This window comes from Trichechus manatus, unplaced genomic scaffold (genome assembly GCF_000243295.1).
Source record: "Trichechus manatus latirostris isolate Lorelei unplaced genomic scaffold, TriManLat1.0 scaffold00030, whole genome shotgun sequence".
In the NCBI taxonomy this organism is placed as follows: domain Eukaryota; kingdom Metazoa; phylum Chordata; class Mammalia; order Sirenia; family Trichechidae; genus Trichechus; species Trichechus manatus.
Genome location: NW_004443966.1, coordinates 12051338 through 12070647, shown reverse-complemented (window position 1 = coordinate 12070647; position 19310 = coordinate 12051338). Strand labels below are relative to the sequence as shown.

The following is a 19310-nucleotide window of genomic DNA, read 5'->3' as shown; positions in this document are numbered from 1 at the left end:
AAGGTCGAGAAGGGAGAGGGTTGACATGTTGTGGGGTTGTTAACCAATGTCATAAAACAATATATGTACTACTGTTTCATGAGAAACTATTTGTTCTATAAGCCTTCACGTGAAGTACAATTAAAAAAGAAAAAAAAGTTTAGAAAAAAAAAAAAGAGATAAAACGAAAGGAAAGCAGGCAGAGAGTTGGGGACCTCACACCATCAAGAAAGCAGTGCTGGGAGGAGAGCGCGTCCTTTGGACCGGGGTCCCTGTGCAGAGAAGCTCCTAGTCCGGGGGAACACCAACGAGAAGAAGGCCGACAGAGAGAAAAAGCCTTCCCCGGGAGCTGACGCCCTGAATTTGGACTTTTAGGCTACTTTAACTGTGAGGAAATAAACTCCTCTTTGTTAAAACCATCCACGTGTGGTGTTTTCTGTTATAGCAGCACTAAATGACTAAGTCACTACCCTAATCATTTTTTTCCCTAAATCTGTCCCTTCCTCTCTGGTTACCCATTCAGCTCACGGGAATTACAAATTGAGAGAAAGCTGAAAGACTAGAGGCCCAGTGGTCTAAAAGAGGGTAGACAAAGGATACGAAAGAGAGACAACTATCTGTAATTGTAGCTGGAGAGCAGGATATGGATGACTGAGGTTTCAGAGGTGAAGCAGCTCTGGGTCATGAGGTCCCCATGGAATATGGATCCCCAGATTGCCCAGAACACAGCTAGACTTAAGGTGTAATTTAACTATTAACTTGCTTACCTTTGATATAAGTTTTTCATAGCAATTGGTCTGACTGGCAGCTGAAAAACGTGTTGCTCATTAAGAGGGTTTTGTTTATAGTATTTTATACAGGATCTAAAAAAACAAAAAAACCTCTTTTGGAAGAAAGTGCCATTTGGACATAAAGGCTCTCTGGAGTCTAAAGCTCATCAGGAAAACATTTCATTGAGAACGGTTAACAACATCAACACTGTGTCAGGACCACAAAAGTTAAAAAAATAAAACCCACAAAACTTAGGTTATGTTTTTTTTTTTCCCTCAGAAAGAAAACTCATTCGCTTAAAAAAAATTAATAGTAGACATATTTCTCATAAATATAAAATATATTTAGGAGGAGCCCAAATAAAGGCTTACGTGGGGAGAAAGGGGTATTAGAAAGGGAAGAACAAAAAGTGGCGAAAGAGAGAAAAAGCACCGCCTCCGTGTTTTTCAGAGTCTGGGGGTAACTCGGGTACCACAACCAATCTCCAGTGAAAAAATAATCTTTTAGATTCTGTAAGCAATTGCAATTTCAAAATGTTCCCTTCACAACTGAGGTAAATTCTAATTTTGTAAAAAAAGCAATGGTACATTTCCTCCACAGGGAAAAGGAAACCCAGTCCTCCCACTAAACAATTCACTGATTTCCAGTTTGAGGCCCCGAATACACGTAAGACTTCAGGAGTCCATACACGAAGATTACTCCGAACTGTTTTCAGTCAAACTGATCAGAAGAATCTCTAAAATTACAGCAGTACTGCTGACAGACACCTGGTAATAATACTTGATTCTATTCAGTTGCCATATAGACGGCTGGCAGTGATTAGCTGAGCCCAGACTCATAGGGATGGCAAGACAAAATAAGAGAACTAACATTTATTAAGCACCGGTGCCAGGTACTTGACACACCTTACATCATTTCACCCTCACCCTTTTTACAGAGGAGGAAACAAGATTCAGTGAAAGGAAACTTGCTAAGGAAGCTGGGAAGTGACAGTCAAGTGTTAAGTTTGATTCCTTCTGCATTCAAAGCCTTTCCTTCCCATGACATTGACTTAGAACCGTTCTGCTCCTGCAAAGACAGGGTGCACAGCTCTATTCCAATGAGTAAAGAAACTGTACATATTCTGGCTGCAACTATTTCAAAAAAGAATACATTTTTTATGTAAGCAAACAACAGGGAAATACTTACTGTGTTAGCGAAAAGAGGAGCTCGTGCTGCGGTTTAATGAAAAGCATGCAACTGACTAATATTTCTAGAATATGGTGGAGTTTTTGAACACGATAAACCTGTTCTTGTAGATCTATTGATGGAGAAATGAAGTATTCCTGGAATGAAAAATGTGTAAGCAAAATAAGGAGTTAAAGGACAAGTGGAATCTTTGGAGAGAATATAGTTACATCTGCTAAATCTAAGTTTAGATGCTTATAATAGGGGGGAGACAGGAGACAGCTAGATAGAATTTACCACCTTTCAATACTATTATTCAAACTAAACTATAGGGAAAATCTTGACTTCGAATGTTCAGAGCAAACCATTACACATATCCCCTGGCAAAGGCAAATCACAGGACGGCTTCACTGAAGAGGCCAAAGTGGTGAACTTATATTACCCCACCAAATCCTCCAGGATGAATGAATGGCAAATCCACACAACAATTCTTAACTTCAATACACTTGCTTGGTTGATGGGTATGTCCACCTCTAAAAATAGAGAGTAAACTTGAAGTACTGGGAAACTGAGTCAGTGTATTCATAAGCTTCCAGTCACACACATTACTGGTAACTCGGGGCAGCCCTTTGGAAAAGTAATTTGGCATTGCATGTTGAGCATCATAAAAATGTTCAAAGCTTCTAACCCTATTTCTGAGAACCCATCCTAAAGAAACAATCCATGGTAAGTGACGTAGGTGGAATTCTAAGATGGCCCCCAAGATTCCTGCCCCCCTACAGTACACACCCTGTACAATCCACTCCTATTAGCGAGGCCACAACCTGTGAATACGATGGATATTACTCCCATGATTAGGTTACTAATCAACTGAGCATGAGTTAATCAAAACAGATATTATCCTGGGTGGGCCTGGCTAATCAGGTGAGTCTTTTAAAAGAAGGCAAAGCGTTAAGAGATGTTCTCCTGCTGGCTTTGAAGAAACAAACTGCCATGTTGTGGAGAGGGCCATATGGCAAGGACCTGAGAGCAACCTCCAGGAGCTGAGACTGATCTGGGTTGACAGCTAGCAAGAAAACAGGGACCTAAGTCATAGGGCCACAAGGAAACGAATTCTGCCAACAACAAATGAGGGATCTTGGAAGTGGATCTTTCCCTAGCCAAGCCTCCGGATGAGGGCATAGCCAGCCTATCCTTAATTTCAGCCATATGAAACCTGAGCGGAGGACCCAGCTACAACATGCCGAACTCCTGACTCCTGGAAACCGTGAAATAATAAACTTGTGTTCTTTGAAGCTATTAAGTTTGTGATGATTTGTTTTGCACCAATAAAAAACTAATACAGTAAGGGAAAAGCTATGGTCCACTCTTTATTAACTGGGTTTAATGGCAAGGGGGTAGGAGACACTCATGGATAATCCTGAATCATAGTTTAAAAGCAGCCAGGCAAAAAAGTGATGAAAATTTATTTTAATGCAAACTCATTTATAATTAAATCTAAACTATGGGGACACATTTACTGTCTTATAAAGGTGTTGTTTTAAGCCACTAAGCGTATGGTAATTTGTTATGGCTGTGATAGACTAATATACTTGTAAACCGCCTGCATCAGAATCACTTGAGTAAAAGCTGGCTTGTTAAAAGACATACTGAATCACTGGGGTCCAGGAAGTAGCATTTTAACAAGCCTTGCAGATGATTCTCAAAGTCTAGGAAGGACTATTGTGTTAAGTACTTGGAGTCAAACCATATGAAAAACAGGCACGTGAAATGACTTGAGGGGCATTCATAAAAATAAGAATACAGTACTCATTTGGGTGATGAGATTATGGGCGTGTTTATTCTATATTTTAATTTTTTTTTGGTAATGGCTATGATCTTTTGGAAGTAGAGCAACAGGCCGTTCTTCCAAAATAGCCCTGCCCGCGCAGAAGATGCGAACCGCCAACCTTTCAGTTAGTAGCCAAGGGCTTAATCATTTGCATCACCCAGGAACTCCTTAAATTCTAATTTTTGAAAATGTTATTACTTTTTTAAGTTTTAAAAACACCACATTCAATGTAATCCTCATCAAAATTCCAACAGTCTTCTTTGCAGAAATGCAAAAACCAATACTTAAAGTGATATGAAAAGGCAAGGAACCCCAAACAGCTAAAGCAATCTTGAAGAATAAGGTGAGAGGACTCATACTTCCTGATTTCAAAACATACTATAAAGCCACAATAATTAAAACAGCCTGGTACTGGTATGTTAATAGACATATAGACCAATGGAACAGAATTGTGAGTCCAGAAATAAACCCACACATCTGTGGTCAACCGATTTTCAACAAGGGTGCTAAGTCCATCCAATGGGGAAGGAAGATTCTCTTCCATAAATGGCGCCAGGAAAATTGGATTTCCATATGCAGAAGAATGAATCAGGATCCAAGGCCTTATACCATACACAAAAACCAATTCAAAATGGATCAAGGACCTAAATGTAAAAACTAAAACCATAAAGTTCTTAAAAAAAAATGGAGGGGTGAAGTTGTGAGAACTGGTTTTTAGCAGTGGGCTATCAGATATGACAACAGACGCACAAGCAGCAGAAGATACAATAGATAAACAGGACCTCATAGAAATCAGATACTTTTGCTTATCAGAGGGCTTTATCAGCAAAGTCAAAACACAACCGACAAACTGGGAGAAAATTTTGGGGAACCATATATCCATTAAGGGTCTAACAGCCAAAATATACAAAATATTTCTATAACTTAACAAAACGATAAAACAATCCAAACAAAAACTGGGCAAAGGACTTAACAGACATTTCACCAAAGAGGATATTCAAATGACCAATAAGCACATGAAAAGATGCTCAATGTCATCAGCCATTTGTTGCCATTGTTGTTAGGTGCAGTCCAGTCGGTTCCGACTCATAGCGACCTACGTACAACAGAACTAAATGCTGCCCAGCCGCGCAACATCCTCACAAACGTTGCTGATGCAAATCAAAACCACAATGACCTCCTTCTCCGAGAAACGCCAAACGGTGGACGACCCCTACGCTGCAGGAGAGCCCAGAGACCCTGGGGGCACTGGAATGGGAGGCCCCTGCGGCTTCTGTGGAGCCTTTGGCAGGACCTCTGGGGTCAGGATCTCAGCCATGGTCATGGCAGGGGCCGAGGCCATAGAGCTCATGGAGGCAAGGCCAAAGACAAGGATTTGCTCCCCATCACCAAGCTGGGCCACCTGGTCAAGAGCATGAAGATCAAGTCCCTGGAGGAGATCTGTCTCTTCTCGCCCATCAAGGAGTCTGAAATCACTGACTTTTTCCTGGGGATAGCCCGCAAGAATGAGGTTTTGAAAATTACGCTCAGCGAAATAAGTTAGTCACAAAAGGACAAATACTGTAGGATCTCATTTATATGAAATAAGCAAATATATAGACCAAAAATTATTAGTGGTTACCAGGGGTGGGAGGGAGGAGGGACAGAAGAGTTTTTGCTTAGGGGGCAGTGAGTTTATGTTAACGATGGTGGAATAATTCGGAAAAGGATAGTGAGAAGGATTGCACAACTTGAATGTAATCAGTGCCACTGATATAATACATGTAGAAATTATTGAGTTGGTGTTATATTTTGTTGTGTATATTTTCACCACAATTAAAAAAATAAAACAAAGCACTTATCTCTGGGTCCTCCAACATCTTTTTTTTTTAGCTAGAGCAACTTTCCGCTAAAAATATGTATCTTTAATAAAAATGTTTAAAATTTGAATAATAAAAATTTAAGTTCAAAAGAATTCAGTTGTGTCTTACTTTACATAATAGACATAGCTAGAGTTTTTCTATTTTGTATTTTTATGAGACAAATGACAAACAAGTTGATACTATAGAATCATTTTGTAAAGGACCTTCTAATCAGTATCAAGGATTAGTACAGAAGTTGTTCAATCTCCTAAACTTTCTAATCAACAAGACTAGGAAAGTATAAGAAAGCTTATAATGTTGACCCTGAAACCCAGAAGAATCTTTTGAAACAGTATGTTAAAAAGCATTATAAATTCTTTGGAAAGTAATCCTTTAAGTGTAATATAAATGGATCGAGAGACTATAAAGCAAACATTTCCTTACAGGGTCTATCAAAGAAAGGCACTCATATATGAGTGCTTTGATTCCCTAACCATTCTAGATAAATGAGAGTTGTGGTGGGCACATTGGCTTCAGCAGGATACAGCTGTATGTACTTTATGTTAGTATCATAAACTTACAGACAATGAGAAATGACACTGAATAGACTGCTTTTTTTTTTTTTTTTGGTAACTTTAGACTGCAACTATTAAGGGCGTGGACTGTCTTACTTACCTGTTTCCTAGGACTTAGTACAGAGGAAACATGCAGAATGACTGAAGAAAAGAAAAACCAACTTTAGAACAAAAAAACTCACCAAATGATTCAAAGATGCAAGTTCCTGACCTATTTAAAAAAAAAAACATATATGCAAACAAGCATTAGCTATTGTCTATTACATGTTAAGAAACCTAAGCAAAAATGTTCATAGTTTATACATGGAAGAGATGCTCAAACTAAACAGTTCCCTTGAAAAGGCCCCAGTTTTGGCAGGTTACACCATAAATACATGCGATTACTTATTCTAAAAGCTATCATCGCTAGCCCCTAGTAAAAACAACCAAGCATTGGCCATTAAAACAGCACCTCATGAAAGGGGTTTTTTACATTAACCTCATAGAATATCAAAATGTTTGGACTAAACAAACAAATAAGCTACAATAACTATAGTTATCTTTCATATCTTTACAGAAGAGGAAACTAAGGTGCAAAGAGTGGAAGTATTTCTCACAGTGAACCAGTGGCAAGGCCCGGACTACAGATGAATAGGGACAAGTTAAAAGATAAAAATCTGAGAATATTTATGGCTGACAACTGCGACTTACCTATGAAAAAACTGATATAATCTTTCTTTAGTTTGTCCAAACCAATTTCCAAAAGCATCTGAACTGGAATAGTCCCACTGAGAGGAACTGTGTCCATGGTTCCATGATAAGACTGATGAATCAGCTTACTCAGTAAACTGCTACTCCCACTGTGGAGCTAGAAATCAAGAAAATCTTATAAAACCAAAAATAAAAGTATAAACAAATCCAATAAGCAAAAGAGAAGTAAATTACATTAGCTACAAGCTAAAAGTCATAAGCTTGCATTCTTTGTCTCCTGACACTATAAATTGTTTGATCAAAAGCCCCCAAGTTACAAACGTGTCAGTTTCTAAAATGCCATTCCTAACCTCGTTTGTTTGTTAAGCCCAAAGCAACTAAGAGTTTAACACTCCCAGGTTGAGTGGCACAAACAGATAGCACTTGACAACAGGCTAAAAGGTTGGTGCTTCAAATCCACCCAGAGGTGCCTCAGAAGAGAGGCCTGGTGATCTGCTTCCAAAAGGTGACAGTCTTGAAAACCCTATGGAACAGTTCTACTCTGTACACAAGGGATCGTCATGAGTCGGAACTGACTGTTGTTGGGTGTCATCGACTCGATTTTGACTCACAGCAACCCCACGTGACAGAGCAGAACTGACCCATAGGGTTTTCTTGGCTGTAATCTTTACGGAAGCCGATCACCAGGTCTTTCTCCTGCAGAGCCACTGAGTGGGTTTCAACCACCAACCTTTAGGTTAGCAGCCAAGCGCTTAACCACTGAGCCACCAGGGCCCCTTTCACAACAAGATACAACTACACCAAAGAGAAGTCGGAGTTGGTCCTTTAAGCCTTACAACTAGGAATTCTCTTCTCCTCTTTGCTGATTTAAGTGCTATTGGGCATCTTTTCCAAAACTGAACACCTTCACCCACACTGATAATTTGCTGCCACAGGAAAAGTCTCTCTGCCTCGATGGTCCATGCATGTGTCATAAGGAACTCCTTTTTGACTACAATATCCAACATGCTAACTTGACAATTTGCAAATTAAAGAGTCATGAACTCATAGATCTAACACGTCTTCCAAATATTAAACAATTAAACATACATAAAATATTTATCATTTTCTTATTACTATTATTCTCTACTTTTCATCAAAATCTTTTGCATTTTCTTCTTTTTTTTCCTAAATTCATTTCACTTCTTTTGTACTTGTTGTACATGGTAGGGTTTTACCTGTAAACATCTCACAAACACAGCAAACTCTCTAGAGAAAAATTCAATGGCCAAGACTTAAAACACCCAATTAAGGTTCATATGCCTTTGCTCTGGAGTGTACCTTTTTTCACACCTATGAGAGTTTCTAGGTTTTATAGACATGAACTGGTAGCCCTGTTATTTAAAAAGTAATTCCTATTAAATAATGACTTTTTTTATTTCTAGCTTTTTACTTAGCTTTTCCTTGGTTATAAAAGCAATACCAATTCATAGTAGAAAATCTATTAAGTACAGAAATATATGATGCAGTTGAAAAAAGTTATTTATAAACTGAAGGAGGAAATGGACTGCAGGTCTAGTTGCCTCCATGAAATACCACCTCCTTTACCATGAGACCAAAAGAAATGGATGGTGCCCAGCTACCATTACTGAATATTTTAATCAAGACCCAACAGATGGATCCTGATCAAAAGGAAGAAAATTGTGGAATAGACTTTCAAATCCTTACGGAAACCAGACTTGCTGGATCCACTGAGACTGAGGGAACTCCTGAATCTATTGCCTGTAAACAACCATTAAACCTTGTACTGAAACAATCCCATAAAGTCATCTTTAAACTAAACAACAGTTTAATTCAGTTAATCAAGAATGTTTGCTTGTACATTGCACTCTTTGAAAGAATTATCGATATGAGAGCATAATGGACAACAGTAACTCTAGAGCACAGTGGACAGCTTTAAAGAGCAGAGAGCCTACGCTGACCACGGTGAAACAATACCGGTAGAGAGAGTGCAAATGGTGACACAAGGTGAAGTATGTAAACTCTGTCAGTGAACTGTACATGTAACAATTGCTGAAGGTGTGTTTTTTGTTGTGTATATTTTCACCAAGAATTAAAAAAAAAAAAAAAAAAGTCATTCATAAACCCTACTACTAGAGGTAATTGCTGTTAACATTTTAGCATATTTGTTTCCAGGTTTTCCTCTCCAAAGTTTACATTTTTTTTTTAACACAATTATGTATACTCCTTTATTTTTATTGAGCATTAAAGCATTTTCCCACATCATCAAAAACTGTAACCATTACATGCGCTATTATGTGGCTATATCATTAGTCACTTAGCCATTCCATTAACAGTGGACATTTAGGTCATTTACAACATTTTGCTACCATGAATGAGGCCGTGATGAATATTCTCATACATAAAATCTTGATACAGACAGTGACAACTGTGGGAGCTAGACCTTGACAGGACTGCCTTATTTTTCTGGGTCTGACAAGTTTTCTGCTTTTGACAGTATGCAGTCTGACCAACACTCTTCTGTTGCTCTCTATTAGTGGAAAATATTTGAAAACCTTCCAGCTTTTGCAGGTTTTACTGTATTTCTGTATATGTGCTTAGGATGAATCCCAGCAAAAGAGTCACTGGACCGAAGGGCATGATATATTTTAAGATCTCAATACTTTATCAGAATTGCTTTTTGGAAAAACGGTGTCAATTTGTACTCTCGTCAGTCATACGCGAGAATGACTGTTCACAGCGACAGTAACAGTGACAATATTAATAGCTTACACGTGCTGAGCACTTAATTATGAGCTAGGCACCAGCCATCTTACATGAATAAATTATTTAATCCTCAAAACAGCACTATGAGGTAGGTACTATTCTTACCCCTACTTTATAGATGAAGAAGCTGGGGCACAGAGAGGTAAAGGAATCTAACAAAGTTTGCATAGCTGGAATCCAAACTCAGGTAGTCCGCTCCAGAGCCTGTCCTTAACCACCGTGCTATGCTGCTGAGCAAACGTTCTCACACACACTCCTAAACTCACCCATGGCTGAATGTCACCACGTTGTAGACTCTGGATGATCAACGTAAAACACTTCACCAAGTCTTGATATGAAATTACACCTTGGAAAACAAGTCAATCTAACATTACTTGCATGGTATTTTTGCAAGAAGACAAGTATCTGTACTTCATGAATGGGGAGAAGGAGAAAGAAATTAAAGAAGGCCGAAAAGGAAAAAGATTTAATACATTTTTAAATAAAGAAATCAAACTCAGATTGCCACAAAAGAATACAATTAGTAAAACATTAAGGGATACCTTTTTCTAACAATTTGAATTTGACTAAGGTATATGTTTTGGTTCATGTTAAGTACAGCACAATAACCACCTAAGTCTTATACTCAAAAAGGCAGGAGAAAAGAGCAGCTTCTATAAATTATCTTGTCTTAGTACAGTTCTTGAGCAGAATGTGCCAATGCAGAAATGAATGTGATACAATAAGAACCATAATTCCACGCAAGGTCAGTAGTACAAAAGACCTAAAAACAAACCTAAGAAATAACAGGGAAATTCTATTTTACAATCAGAAGGACACCTACTACTACTCATTTTGCACCACAGCTGCTCAGCAAAATCGAGGTCACCCCGTGCTGTGAAAACACTCTCAATGGAATGCTCAACTGCAGCGGTGTCGTGCTTCACTGTCTGAAAAAGAAGCAAAACAAAGTAAAATGGTTCAAAGCCAACAAACTTTCAAATGCTGCTCTGAGAAAATGTGGGTTCACAAACACAAAGAAACGTGTGAATGCATTTTCTACAGCTTCATTCACTAACGTAGACAGGGAAAAACTGGACTCCTAAAATTGTTTTAAAACTCTGGTGCCTAAAAGTAAGCATTCAACTTTCCTTCCATGTAAAAATATTTATCAAATTACTTTTGCCTCCATTTTCCTATTCATCAAATGAGAACATACCTAGCTTAATGTAATACCATCTTATGGCATATTAGTCTACCATCTTCTAGGATATTAATATACAAAAGTAATGATATAGTAACATCATCTTATAGTATACTAACATTCAGTTCTACTTCTCCACAATCAAGCAACTTATAATACACATGTATTAGTTCTCTAAAAAATATTTATTAGTTCATTAAAAGAAAAAAAAAAGCACCAGTGCTGACATTAAAGACCAACAAGAAAACGACCTTCAGAAAGCTGCCTTGGCTGTCCCAGATCCATCTGAGATAGCACAGCATGAGAGATAATGGTACAATTTTTAAAGCTATTTCAGCCTACATTTCTGACTGATAACAATCACTTACCTCTGTCTCTTTTTTTGTAGAATCACCAAATCCATCCAGTTTATTCAAGTCTAGAAAGTGGCAAAAAGTTATTAACTCTAGATTTTATTTTTCTGCTTTCCAAGTTATTTCCATCCTAATTCTATTTTCAAATGGCAAATGGAGATAGCAGAAGTATAACTGGGGATTTTAAGCGAATTACTTAGCTTTCCAATGGAGGTAGCAATAGCTACCCATCAGGCAGGGGTGTGGGAGGAACTGGGGTGATGTGAGGGCCCCTGGCACACAATGTGGGGCACATGGCGGGTACTCGAGAGGTTACTGCTCCCACCCTCTTCTGCTATAATCTTATACATGGTTCTGTTACATAAAACTTAAATTAAATCTCATTAGTTTTTAAAATCACTTGACCTTCACCATTAGCACTTCAGAACCAAGGCTGTCCTTTTCTTCTCTGTGACAAATCCCCTAAGCTTTATCTATAACTCGCCAAAAAGAATATCAAATCTAAAAAGACAACTTATATGTAAGGAGAGCAAGTATAAATTCTCAGTAAAAGCAAGCAAACGATACCCAAGGGCAAGTTAGGAAAACAAGCACCATTTAGAAATTCCTGCACAAGTTCAACGGCAGACTGTACTTCCAGAGGCTCAGGCCACTCAGTTACACCAGTCCTCAAACCATCAGCCAAGACCTATTGGAGATTAAAAACCCAAAACTTGGTTAGCAGAAGACAAAGTCGACTCAATAAGGATATGTTTAATAATATTAATTGCAGTAATACTTCTTGAGTGTTTATCACATGCCAGGAACTGTTCCAACTGCTTGACAGGCAGTATGTTATTTAATCCTCACAAACACCCTATGAGGCTGAGAGAGGTGAAGTAACTTGTCCAAGGCCATGCATTAGTAATTGGGGGGCCAAGTATACATCCAGCGGTCTGATTCTGAAGACGATGCCAGGTGCACAGGTGCTACAGAGGAGCCAAGACTGATGACTCCAGGCTCACCATGAAGATGTTTGTGATTCTGGCTAAGGGCAGATCATACAGACGAAATAATCAGAGAACATCAAACGTGAAACTGGATGGAACGTGATGTAAGATGATATGCATATACATACAATATCTAAACAAAAGTAAGGAAAAGAGATCAAGATGGGCTGGGATAGGCAGGGGAACTGCAGCTGCAACTGAAATGTGGGACGGACTGGCTACGGAGTGGGGAAGGAGCACAGAACAGATGAAGAGGGTGGGATGATCCCAACAAGGGTGGAGCAAAAAACCTAGGAAAAATGTTATGAATTGAATTGTGCAAACCGTCCCCTCCCCCATATATGTTTAAATTCTAGCCCCTGTGCCCATAAAGGAAACCCTGGTGGCACAGTGGTTAAGAGCTACAGCTGCTAACCAAAAGGTCAGTGGTTTGAATCCATCAGGCCCTCCTTGGAAACCCTATGGGGCAGTTCTACTCTGTCCTGTAGGGTCACTAAGAGTCGGAATCAACTTGACAGCTACCGGTTTGGTTGTTTTTGGTGCCTGTAAATATGACCCTGCTTGGAAACAGGGTTTTCTTTTGTTATGTTAATAACGTCAGGCCAGTATAGGGCAGGTCCTAAACCTATTGACTTCTGAGCAATAAAAAAGCAGAACAGACGCAGATCCACACATGGGGGAAGATAAACGCCAAGGAACTCTCAGGGCTGCCAAGGACGACATGCCCGCCCCTAAAGCCAACACACTGATTTGGATTTCTAGCCTCCAAAATTGTGAGAAAATAGATTTCTGTCCTTTTAAAGCCACCCATTTATATTACATTTTGTTATGGTAGCACTAGGTAACTAAGACAGATGGAAACAGGATTAGAAGGGAAAGGGATTAGATGATGAAGGGATCTTAACACTGAAAAAAGGTTTTTGGTTTCACATGGAGACAATAATCACTGGATTTTTTGGCAGAAAAAGGACATTACAAAGTAGTTAAGAATTCCTTTGTCAGAGGTCCCCAGGATGAATTCCAAGGAAGAGAAAGTACACGTTTCTCAACAGGAAATCATATTGCCCTCCACTCCCAGGAGAACTTTGGAAAAGTATGGAGATAATTTTTGGTTTTACAATCACGAGGGTGGGGGAGTACTTGGGGACATATAGTTTAGTGGAGGCCAGAGATGCTAAATATCTTGCAATATGTATAATGGTCCCAAACCACAAAAAATTGTCCTGCCTCAAATGCCAGTAGTGTCCCTGCTGACAATGAATGATCATCAGTGGTTGTGGTGCAGTGAATTACCTAATATGGCCCTTTTAGCCATGCCTGGTCTTATGATTCCTACAAAATGACTGGGTGGAATTATGCAAATAAGGTGCTTGTGGCTCACCGAGGGGATAGGACAGCTTGCTAATTATGCAAATAAGGTGAATGGCACCCTTGTGGAGGTGAGACCAAGCCAATAAGGTGTATGGAACCCTAACAAGGGCATTTGTCAGTTTTGCCATCCCACTAGGCTTAAAAAGAGGGCCAATCCCAGAACAAGGAGCGGACCTCACCACCATCAAGAAGAAAAAGAATCAGAAGTGGAGAGTATCCTTTGACCCGGGGTGTCTGGGCTGAGAACCTCCTAGACACAGGAAACGGACAGAGCTGTAACGCCGCAGATGGCAAGAAGCAGTGGCAAGCATGGCAAAGAAACCACAACAGGAGAACAAGGAGAACAGCAGGAGACAATGCTTCGCACCCCACAGAGCAAGGCAGCTATAGTGGGCATGCCGACCCACAGAGCAAGAGCTGAGTGCCTTAGGGCAGGAGGCGGTGGAGTGGGGTGCCTCTGGGCACTTACTGGCAGAGCTAAAAGAGCTTCATTAACACTGACCCGAGCAGGGCAGAGGCCAGGCTGAGGGCCAAGCGCTGAAAGAGAAGGCCTGTCCCGAGGGGGCCAAGAGGAGGCTGTCCTCTGGAGGCTGAGCGCGAGGGCCCAGGCCCAAGCAGGGCCTGATAGCAGGGGCCTGCCTGCAGGCATGGCTGGAGAAGCAGCTGTCCTGATCAAAGAACTGTATCCTGAGTCATTCCTGATCCTGAATTATAACCTGTTACTTCTCTAATAAACTCCAAAACTGTCAGTATGGTCTGTGAGTTCCGTGGCCATTGGAATGAAATATCAAACCCACCAGAGAGTGTTGTATGGAGGACGGCTGGTGTTAGGATTGGTAAAAAGGCTGGAGAGAGGAGGTATATCTGATCTCCACCTCACAGGAGTCAGCCTTGGGCTGATGTTGTTAATGGTGATTCTTTCCCCCTTGTGAAGTTAGATGAGGAGGTCAGATGCTGCCACGCCATTTTTATAGTTGTCCAGGAGGGAGGTGATAAGGCTTAAGAAGGTCAGGCACAGTGAGACAGGCTGCAACGGGAAGAAACAGTATATTCCATATAGCAGAGAGGGGAAGGTGTGTGTGTGGGTGTACAGTACATGTAGAATAAAAGAAAAGAAAAAATCCTGCCCATTTACATAGGAGGTTGAACTCAGCGAGACCATGGCCAGGTGCACCTCTCAGATTCTATGAATTTATGAGGGAGATTATAACAGAGTGTGGACTTTTGAGTCAGACGACATGCATTTGAACCATAGCTCTTCCACCTACTAGTTGTTGTCAACCACGAGATACCACTTCACCCCCACTAGAATGACTATCATCAAAAAAACAGACAATATCAAGTAATGGCAAGGATGTAGAAGAATTGGAGTACCCATATAGTGCTGATGGGAATGTAAAATGGTACAGCCACTTTGGAAAACAGTCTGGCAGTTCCTCAAAAATTTAAACATAGAGTTACCATATGATTCAGCAATTCCACTCTTAGGTGGATGTGAAAGAGATGTGAAATGTTCACACAAAAACTTGTGCATAAATGTTCACAGCAGTACTATCCTCAGTAGACAAAAGGTAGAAACAACCCCAGTGTCCATCAACTAAAGAATGGATAAACACAATGTCGTATAGCCATACAGCAGAATATTATTCGGCCATACAAAGGAATGAAGTGCTGATACATGCTACAACACAGATGAACCCTGAAAATACTACGCTAAGAGAAAGAAGCCAGTCACAAAAGACCACATATTATATGATTCCGTTTATATGAAACGTCCAGAATAGGCAAATCCACAGACAAAAAATAGATGAGTGGTTGTCAGGTGCTGAGGGGTGGGTAGGGGGAGTGACTGCTAATGGGTAACAGGGTTTCTTTTTGGAGGGATGAAAATGTTCTAAAATTCATTGTGGTTATGGCTGTATAATTCTATAAATATACTAAAAACCATTAAACTGTAGACTTAAAACATGAATTTTATGAGACATGATTTGTATCTCAATAGAGCTGTTTTTAAAAAAAAAAAAAAAAGACAAGAAAGAAATCAGGCAGCGGCTGGATCATAACGGGCTTGGTATGCCAGGCTAAGACATCTGGAATTTCTAAGCGAGGCCCCTTCTTGAGATTCAATTTGTGGAGTGATGCTAAAATTACTGAAACATAAACTCTTGAAAAACATGCCCATTAATCTTTAGCTTCAATCAAAATCCCAGTTATTAACACGCAGATCGTATATATATTTGGAATAAATTGGCAGCTGACCCACCTGGAAGTAGAGGAATCCATCCTATGAATAAACACCAAACACAGCAGCAGAAAAGGTAGATTAACTATCTAACTAAAGCTCCCTTTAATTGTAGGACAACTAATGCATATTAAAATCCAACTGCCCAAATTGCCAAGAGTATCTAACAAATACACAACACTTAGAAGACATTTTGAACATGAAACTAAACAAAAATTATATTAGCAAACATTTGTATGAAAACATGAGATTTAATGGAAACAAAAAATTCCAGAAGGATACTCACAAGGAGGAATTTCAGTTGTCTGTGAAGATTATTCAAAGGACTTCTTGACTCTCCAGATTCCACTTTAATATTCTAAAAAGTTCCCAAAGTATGTCAGTTTTTACCAGTAATCCCATCTTCTGTACATGAGGATTACAGTTAACTTATCACACAACAAAAAATACATAATTTCATAAGGTACCAACGAATTGGAAAACTAGGGCAATACCTCATTTAGAACATCTTTCCCCGAGATTCTGCAGATCCTGCCCCACCCTGATACAGTAACCTAAACTCAGGCCATCACGCCCTCTCCGCAGACCACAAAACAATTGTACCCACATGGACCAATTTCTCTTCTCACAGGCACTCCCGTCCTTTACCACACTGACGTCCCAAGAGGACATGGTAGGAGAAACATAAATAAATAAATACATCTCAAGCCTTTATGATAAATTTAGCATTATCACACACCAAAAATAGAATCCCCCATATAAATCAACTTATTAGACTCTTCCTTTCAGCTATACGAACGATGTGTTGTGCTAGCCAGAGATCCAAGTTTTAAGTAAAGGCTAAGATTTTAAAGAAAAAAAGGGAATAAATGCCAGTGTATGTAAACTCCTATTACACGGGGGGAAAATGGGAAAAAGAGTGTAATTATCCATAATCCCACCGCCCTGGGGAAACTACTGTTAACGGTAGCATGTTTCTATCCAGGCTTCTTTCTATACATTGTTTTTTAAAAAACAGAGTTGAGACCCTACTGTACCTGTGATTTTACATTTTTTTCTTTTTTGCTTAATAATAGGCATTTCCTATTACTACTTTGGACACTTTAAAACATGATTTTTAAAGACTCAATAGAACTTCATCACGTGAAAATCTATCTAACCATTTCCCTAACACTGAACATTCAGCTTTAATTTTAATACTTTTGAATCACAGCCATATCACTGCATTGAATATCTCTGTACATAAATTTTTGTTAGCAATTCTGATTAATTTCTTAAGACAGATTCCTAGAAATGTAAATACAAGGTGGAAGGGCATAAAATATTATAAACATTTTTGATGCATTGCCAATACTTGCACTGTTTTAAGAATAGCAGAGATGATAAGTCACTCAGATGTTTCCACTTAATTCCCCATTCAAGAGACTTTACTAATCACTGGAAGATTTTTAAGTTACATAATTACAGGGCTATGGGCAACTGATAGCTCAGATCACCCGACAAAACCTCCTCCCCTGGCTGCCCTGATGAGACTTCAGGGGCAAGCTAAGCCTCCCCAGCTGTCCAGCATCACGCCCAGGGAACATGGGGCTGGAAACTCGCAGCACCAGCCACAAACAAGAGGCGGGTCAGTTAGGGGCTCATTAACCCAACAGAGAAACAGGCTCTGCTCCTACCAGAGTTGCAGTCGAGGAGAGCGGAGGGATTTCAAGAATTTCATCCACAGGACTCCAGGAAATATCCAAAGTGATTGTCGTCTGTGATGCGGAGGCTGTGTCGTCCAGGGCAGTGGACTTAAAGAGCTCATACTGGGCAAAGCCCCTGGTTGTTACCTGAAAAGAGTGCATCCGGCAGACCGTTCAGAGATGCCTTCCTGTGGCCCAAACTCCTTATCAAAACTACTTTGTTTTTGTCCCAGAAGAAGACAAAGCACCATACTTTTATGGAAAAACAAAGGCAAGAAGGCATATATTTTAATTTTAGTCATCATCTGACATAAACATTTTGATACTACAGAAAAATATCTAGTTATATGAGGAGTGAAAAATCCCTTAAACTAGAAAGGCAGGTCAATACTTACAGTAGACAAATGATGTCTCTTCTTGTGTGAATTTTTTAGATCTTCAAGATGCACAGAATAATGTTTATCAGCTATAGGACATGAAAGAAAGAAAGAAAATTAAAGGTACAGTTCAAAGTTAAACTGTTAGAGAGAGTTAGAAAATTACAATCCCTCAAGTTCTAGGAGTACCGTAACTCAACACAAATAAGTGTTGAAATTAAAATTTAAATGACAGATTAGTGAAATGTTTATAAAAGAACGAAAGTGGAACACAGGTCACAGCACAACCAAAAACATCACTAAATGTCTGTGAGACAGAACTATATTATCATTATATTCAGTTTTTATCCTCCAATGAGAATTTCAAAAAACAGACGAATCAAATGAAACCCAAACAAACAGGCATAAACTCCTTTCCAGACTTGGGGAGATCTGCTTCTGGTGCTCGTGGAACACCTCCCCATGTGCTACAAGTTACAAACTGGAGACAATTCATGGTGGTTAATGCAAGTTCCACTGTGTGCAGTTCCCTCCTGACAACACCAACTTTCAGTAAAAAATCATCAAACAATAACTATACCAAAAAAAGTAACACAAAAAAGTAAGAAGAGTGAGTGCTCACCTTTACAGCCGACCACGTATAACACAATGCCTGCAATGCTGTCGTTTGCTGTGATGAGCTCAGCTCCTAGCCAGCAGGTACCTTCAGGATCTGAGCTGTCGCATCTAATCCAAAGGGGAGGAAGGGCAGTAACCGGCCGATTAATCTTCAAATGAGTCATGTTAGGATTGTGGGCCATGGTGTAAAGTCCAATTAACTGCCTTGAAAACATGAGTAAAAATAATAAATTATACGTAGAGATTTGCTATTAAGCAATTATACACAATTAGTCAAGAGTTTTCTTTTCCAAAGATATGAAGGGTCTCACAAAAACAGAAATCTGAGAATTAAGTGGCAAGATGCATATAAATATTTCACCCAGCAAAGAGGTGGGAGAAGGGCACAGCAGGCAGATGAAGACATGCACACCAGAAACTGACACAGTGTGACAGGCTCTGAGCTCCTACAAACTGGGAGTTCAACATGGCAAGGATAAGGGTAGGGTGAAATGGAGGTAGGGAAGAAGGGAGGGCAGTGGAAGGAAGGAGGAGGGAGAGAAAGAAAGATCTAGATTAGATACATATGCTTTCCAATGTTTATAAGAACGCTTCAGTTTAAATCCCACTCCCCACCCCCACCCTTGTGCTAAGAAAAAACTTACCTAGCTCTCCCAACTGGTAAAGGAAGTGGTCCAACATTCTCACCAGTAGAGAAATCAGAAATAGCAGTTTCTTCAGACTGTATTTCTTCAACGTAACCGGTTTCTTCCTTTTCTAAAGGCTTTGAAAATGTTTTGGAATTATTTAACCAGATAAAGGAACACTTAAGATAGATGCCAACTCTTCGCTATGCTAGGGGATAACTAAAAACATTATATAATGTATTCATT

The 19310-nt window shown here is 39.6% G+C and overlaps 1 protein-coding gene across 1 annotated transcript in view; it reads right to left on the bottom strand.

Annotated features, from left to right (window-relative positions):
* The window catches only part of ZWILCH (zwilch kinetochore protein), a 34401-nt gene that overhangs the window by 6716 nt on the left and 8375 nt on the right, over positions 1-19310 (bottom strand). The window contains exons 4-16 of the mRNA XM_023729744.1: positions 19083-19201; positions 18443-18642; positions 17839-17909; positions 17435-17590; positions 16045-16116; positions 11751-11844; positions 11172-11221; positions 10444-10549; positions 9887-9966; positions 6855-7011; positions 6347-6375; positions 1939-2075; positions 747-842 (exon numbers count right to left, since the gene is read on the bottom strand). Coding sequence (XP_023585512.1) covers positions 747-842; positions 1939-2075; positions 6347-6375; positions 6855-7011; positions 9887-9966; positions 10444-10549; positions 11172-11221; positions 11751-11844; positions 16045-16116; positions 17435-17590; positions 17839-17909; positions 18443-18642; positions 19083-19201 — 1367 coding nt within the window. The remainder of the gene's footprint in view (positions 1-746; positions 843-1938; positions 2076-6346; positions 6376-6854; positions 7012-9886; positions 9967-10443; positions 10550-11171; positions 11222-11750; positions 11845-16044; positions 16117-17434; positions 17591-17838; positions 17910-18442; positions 18643-19082; positions 19202-19310) is intronic.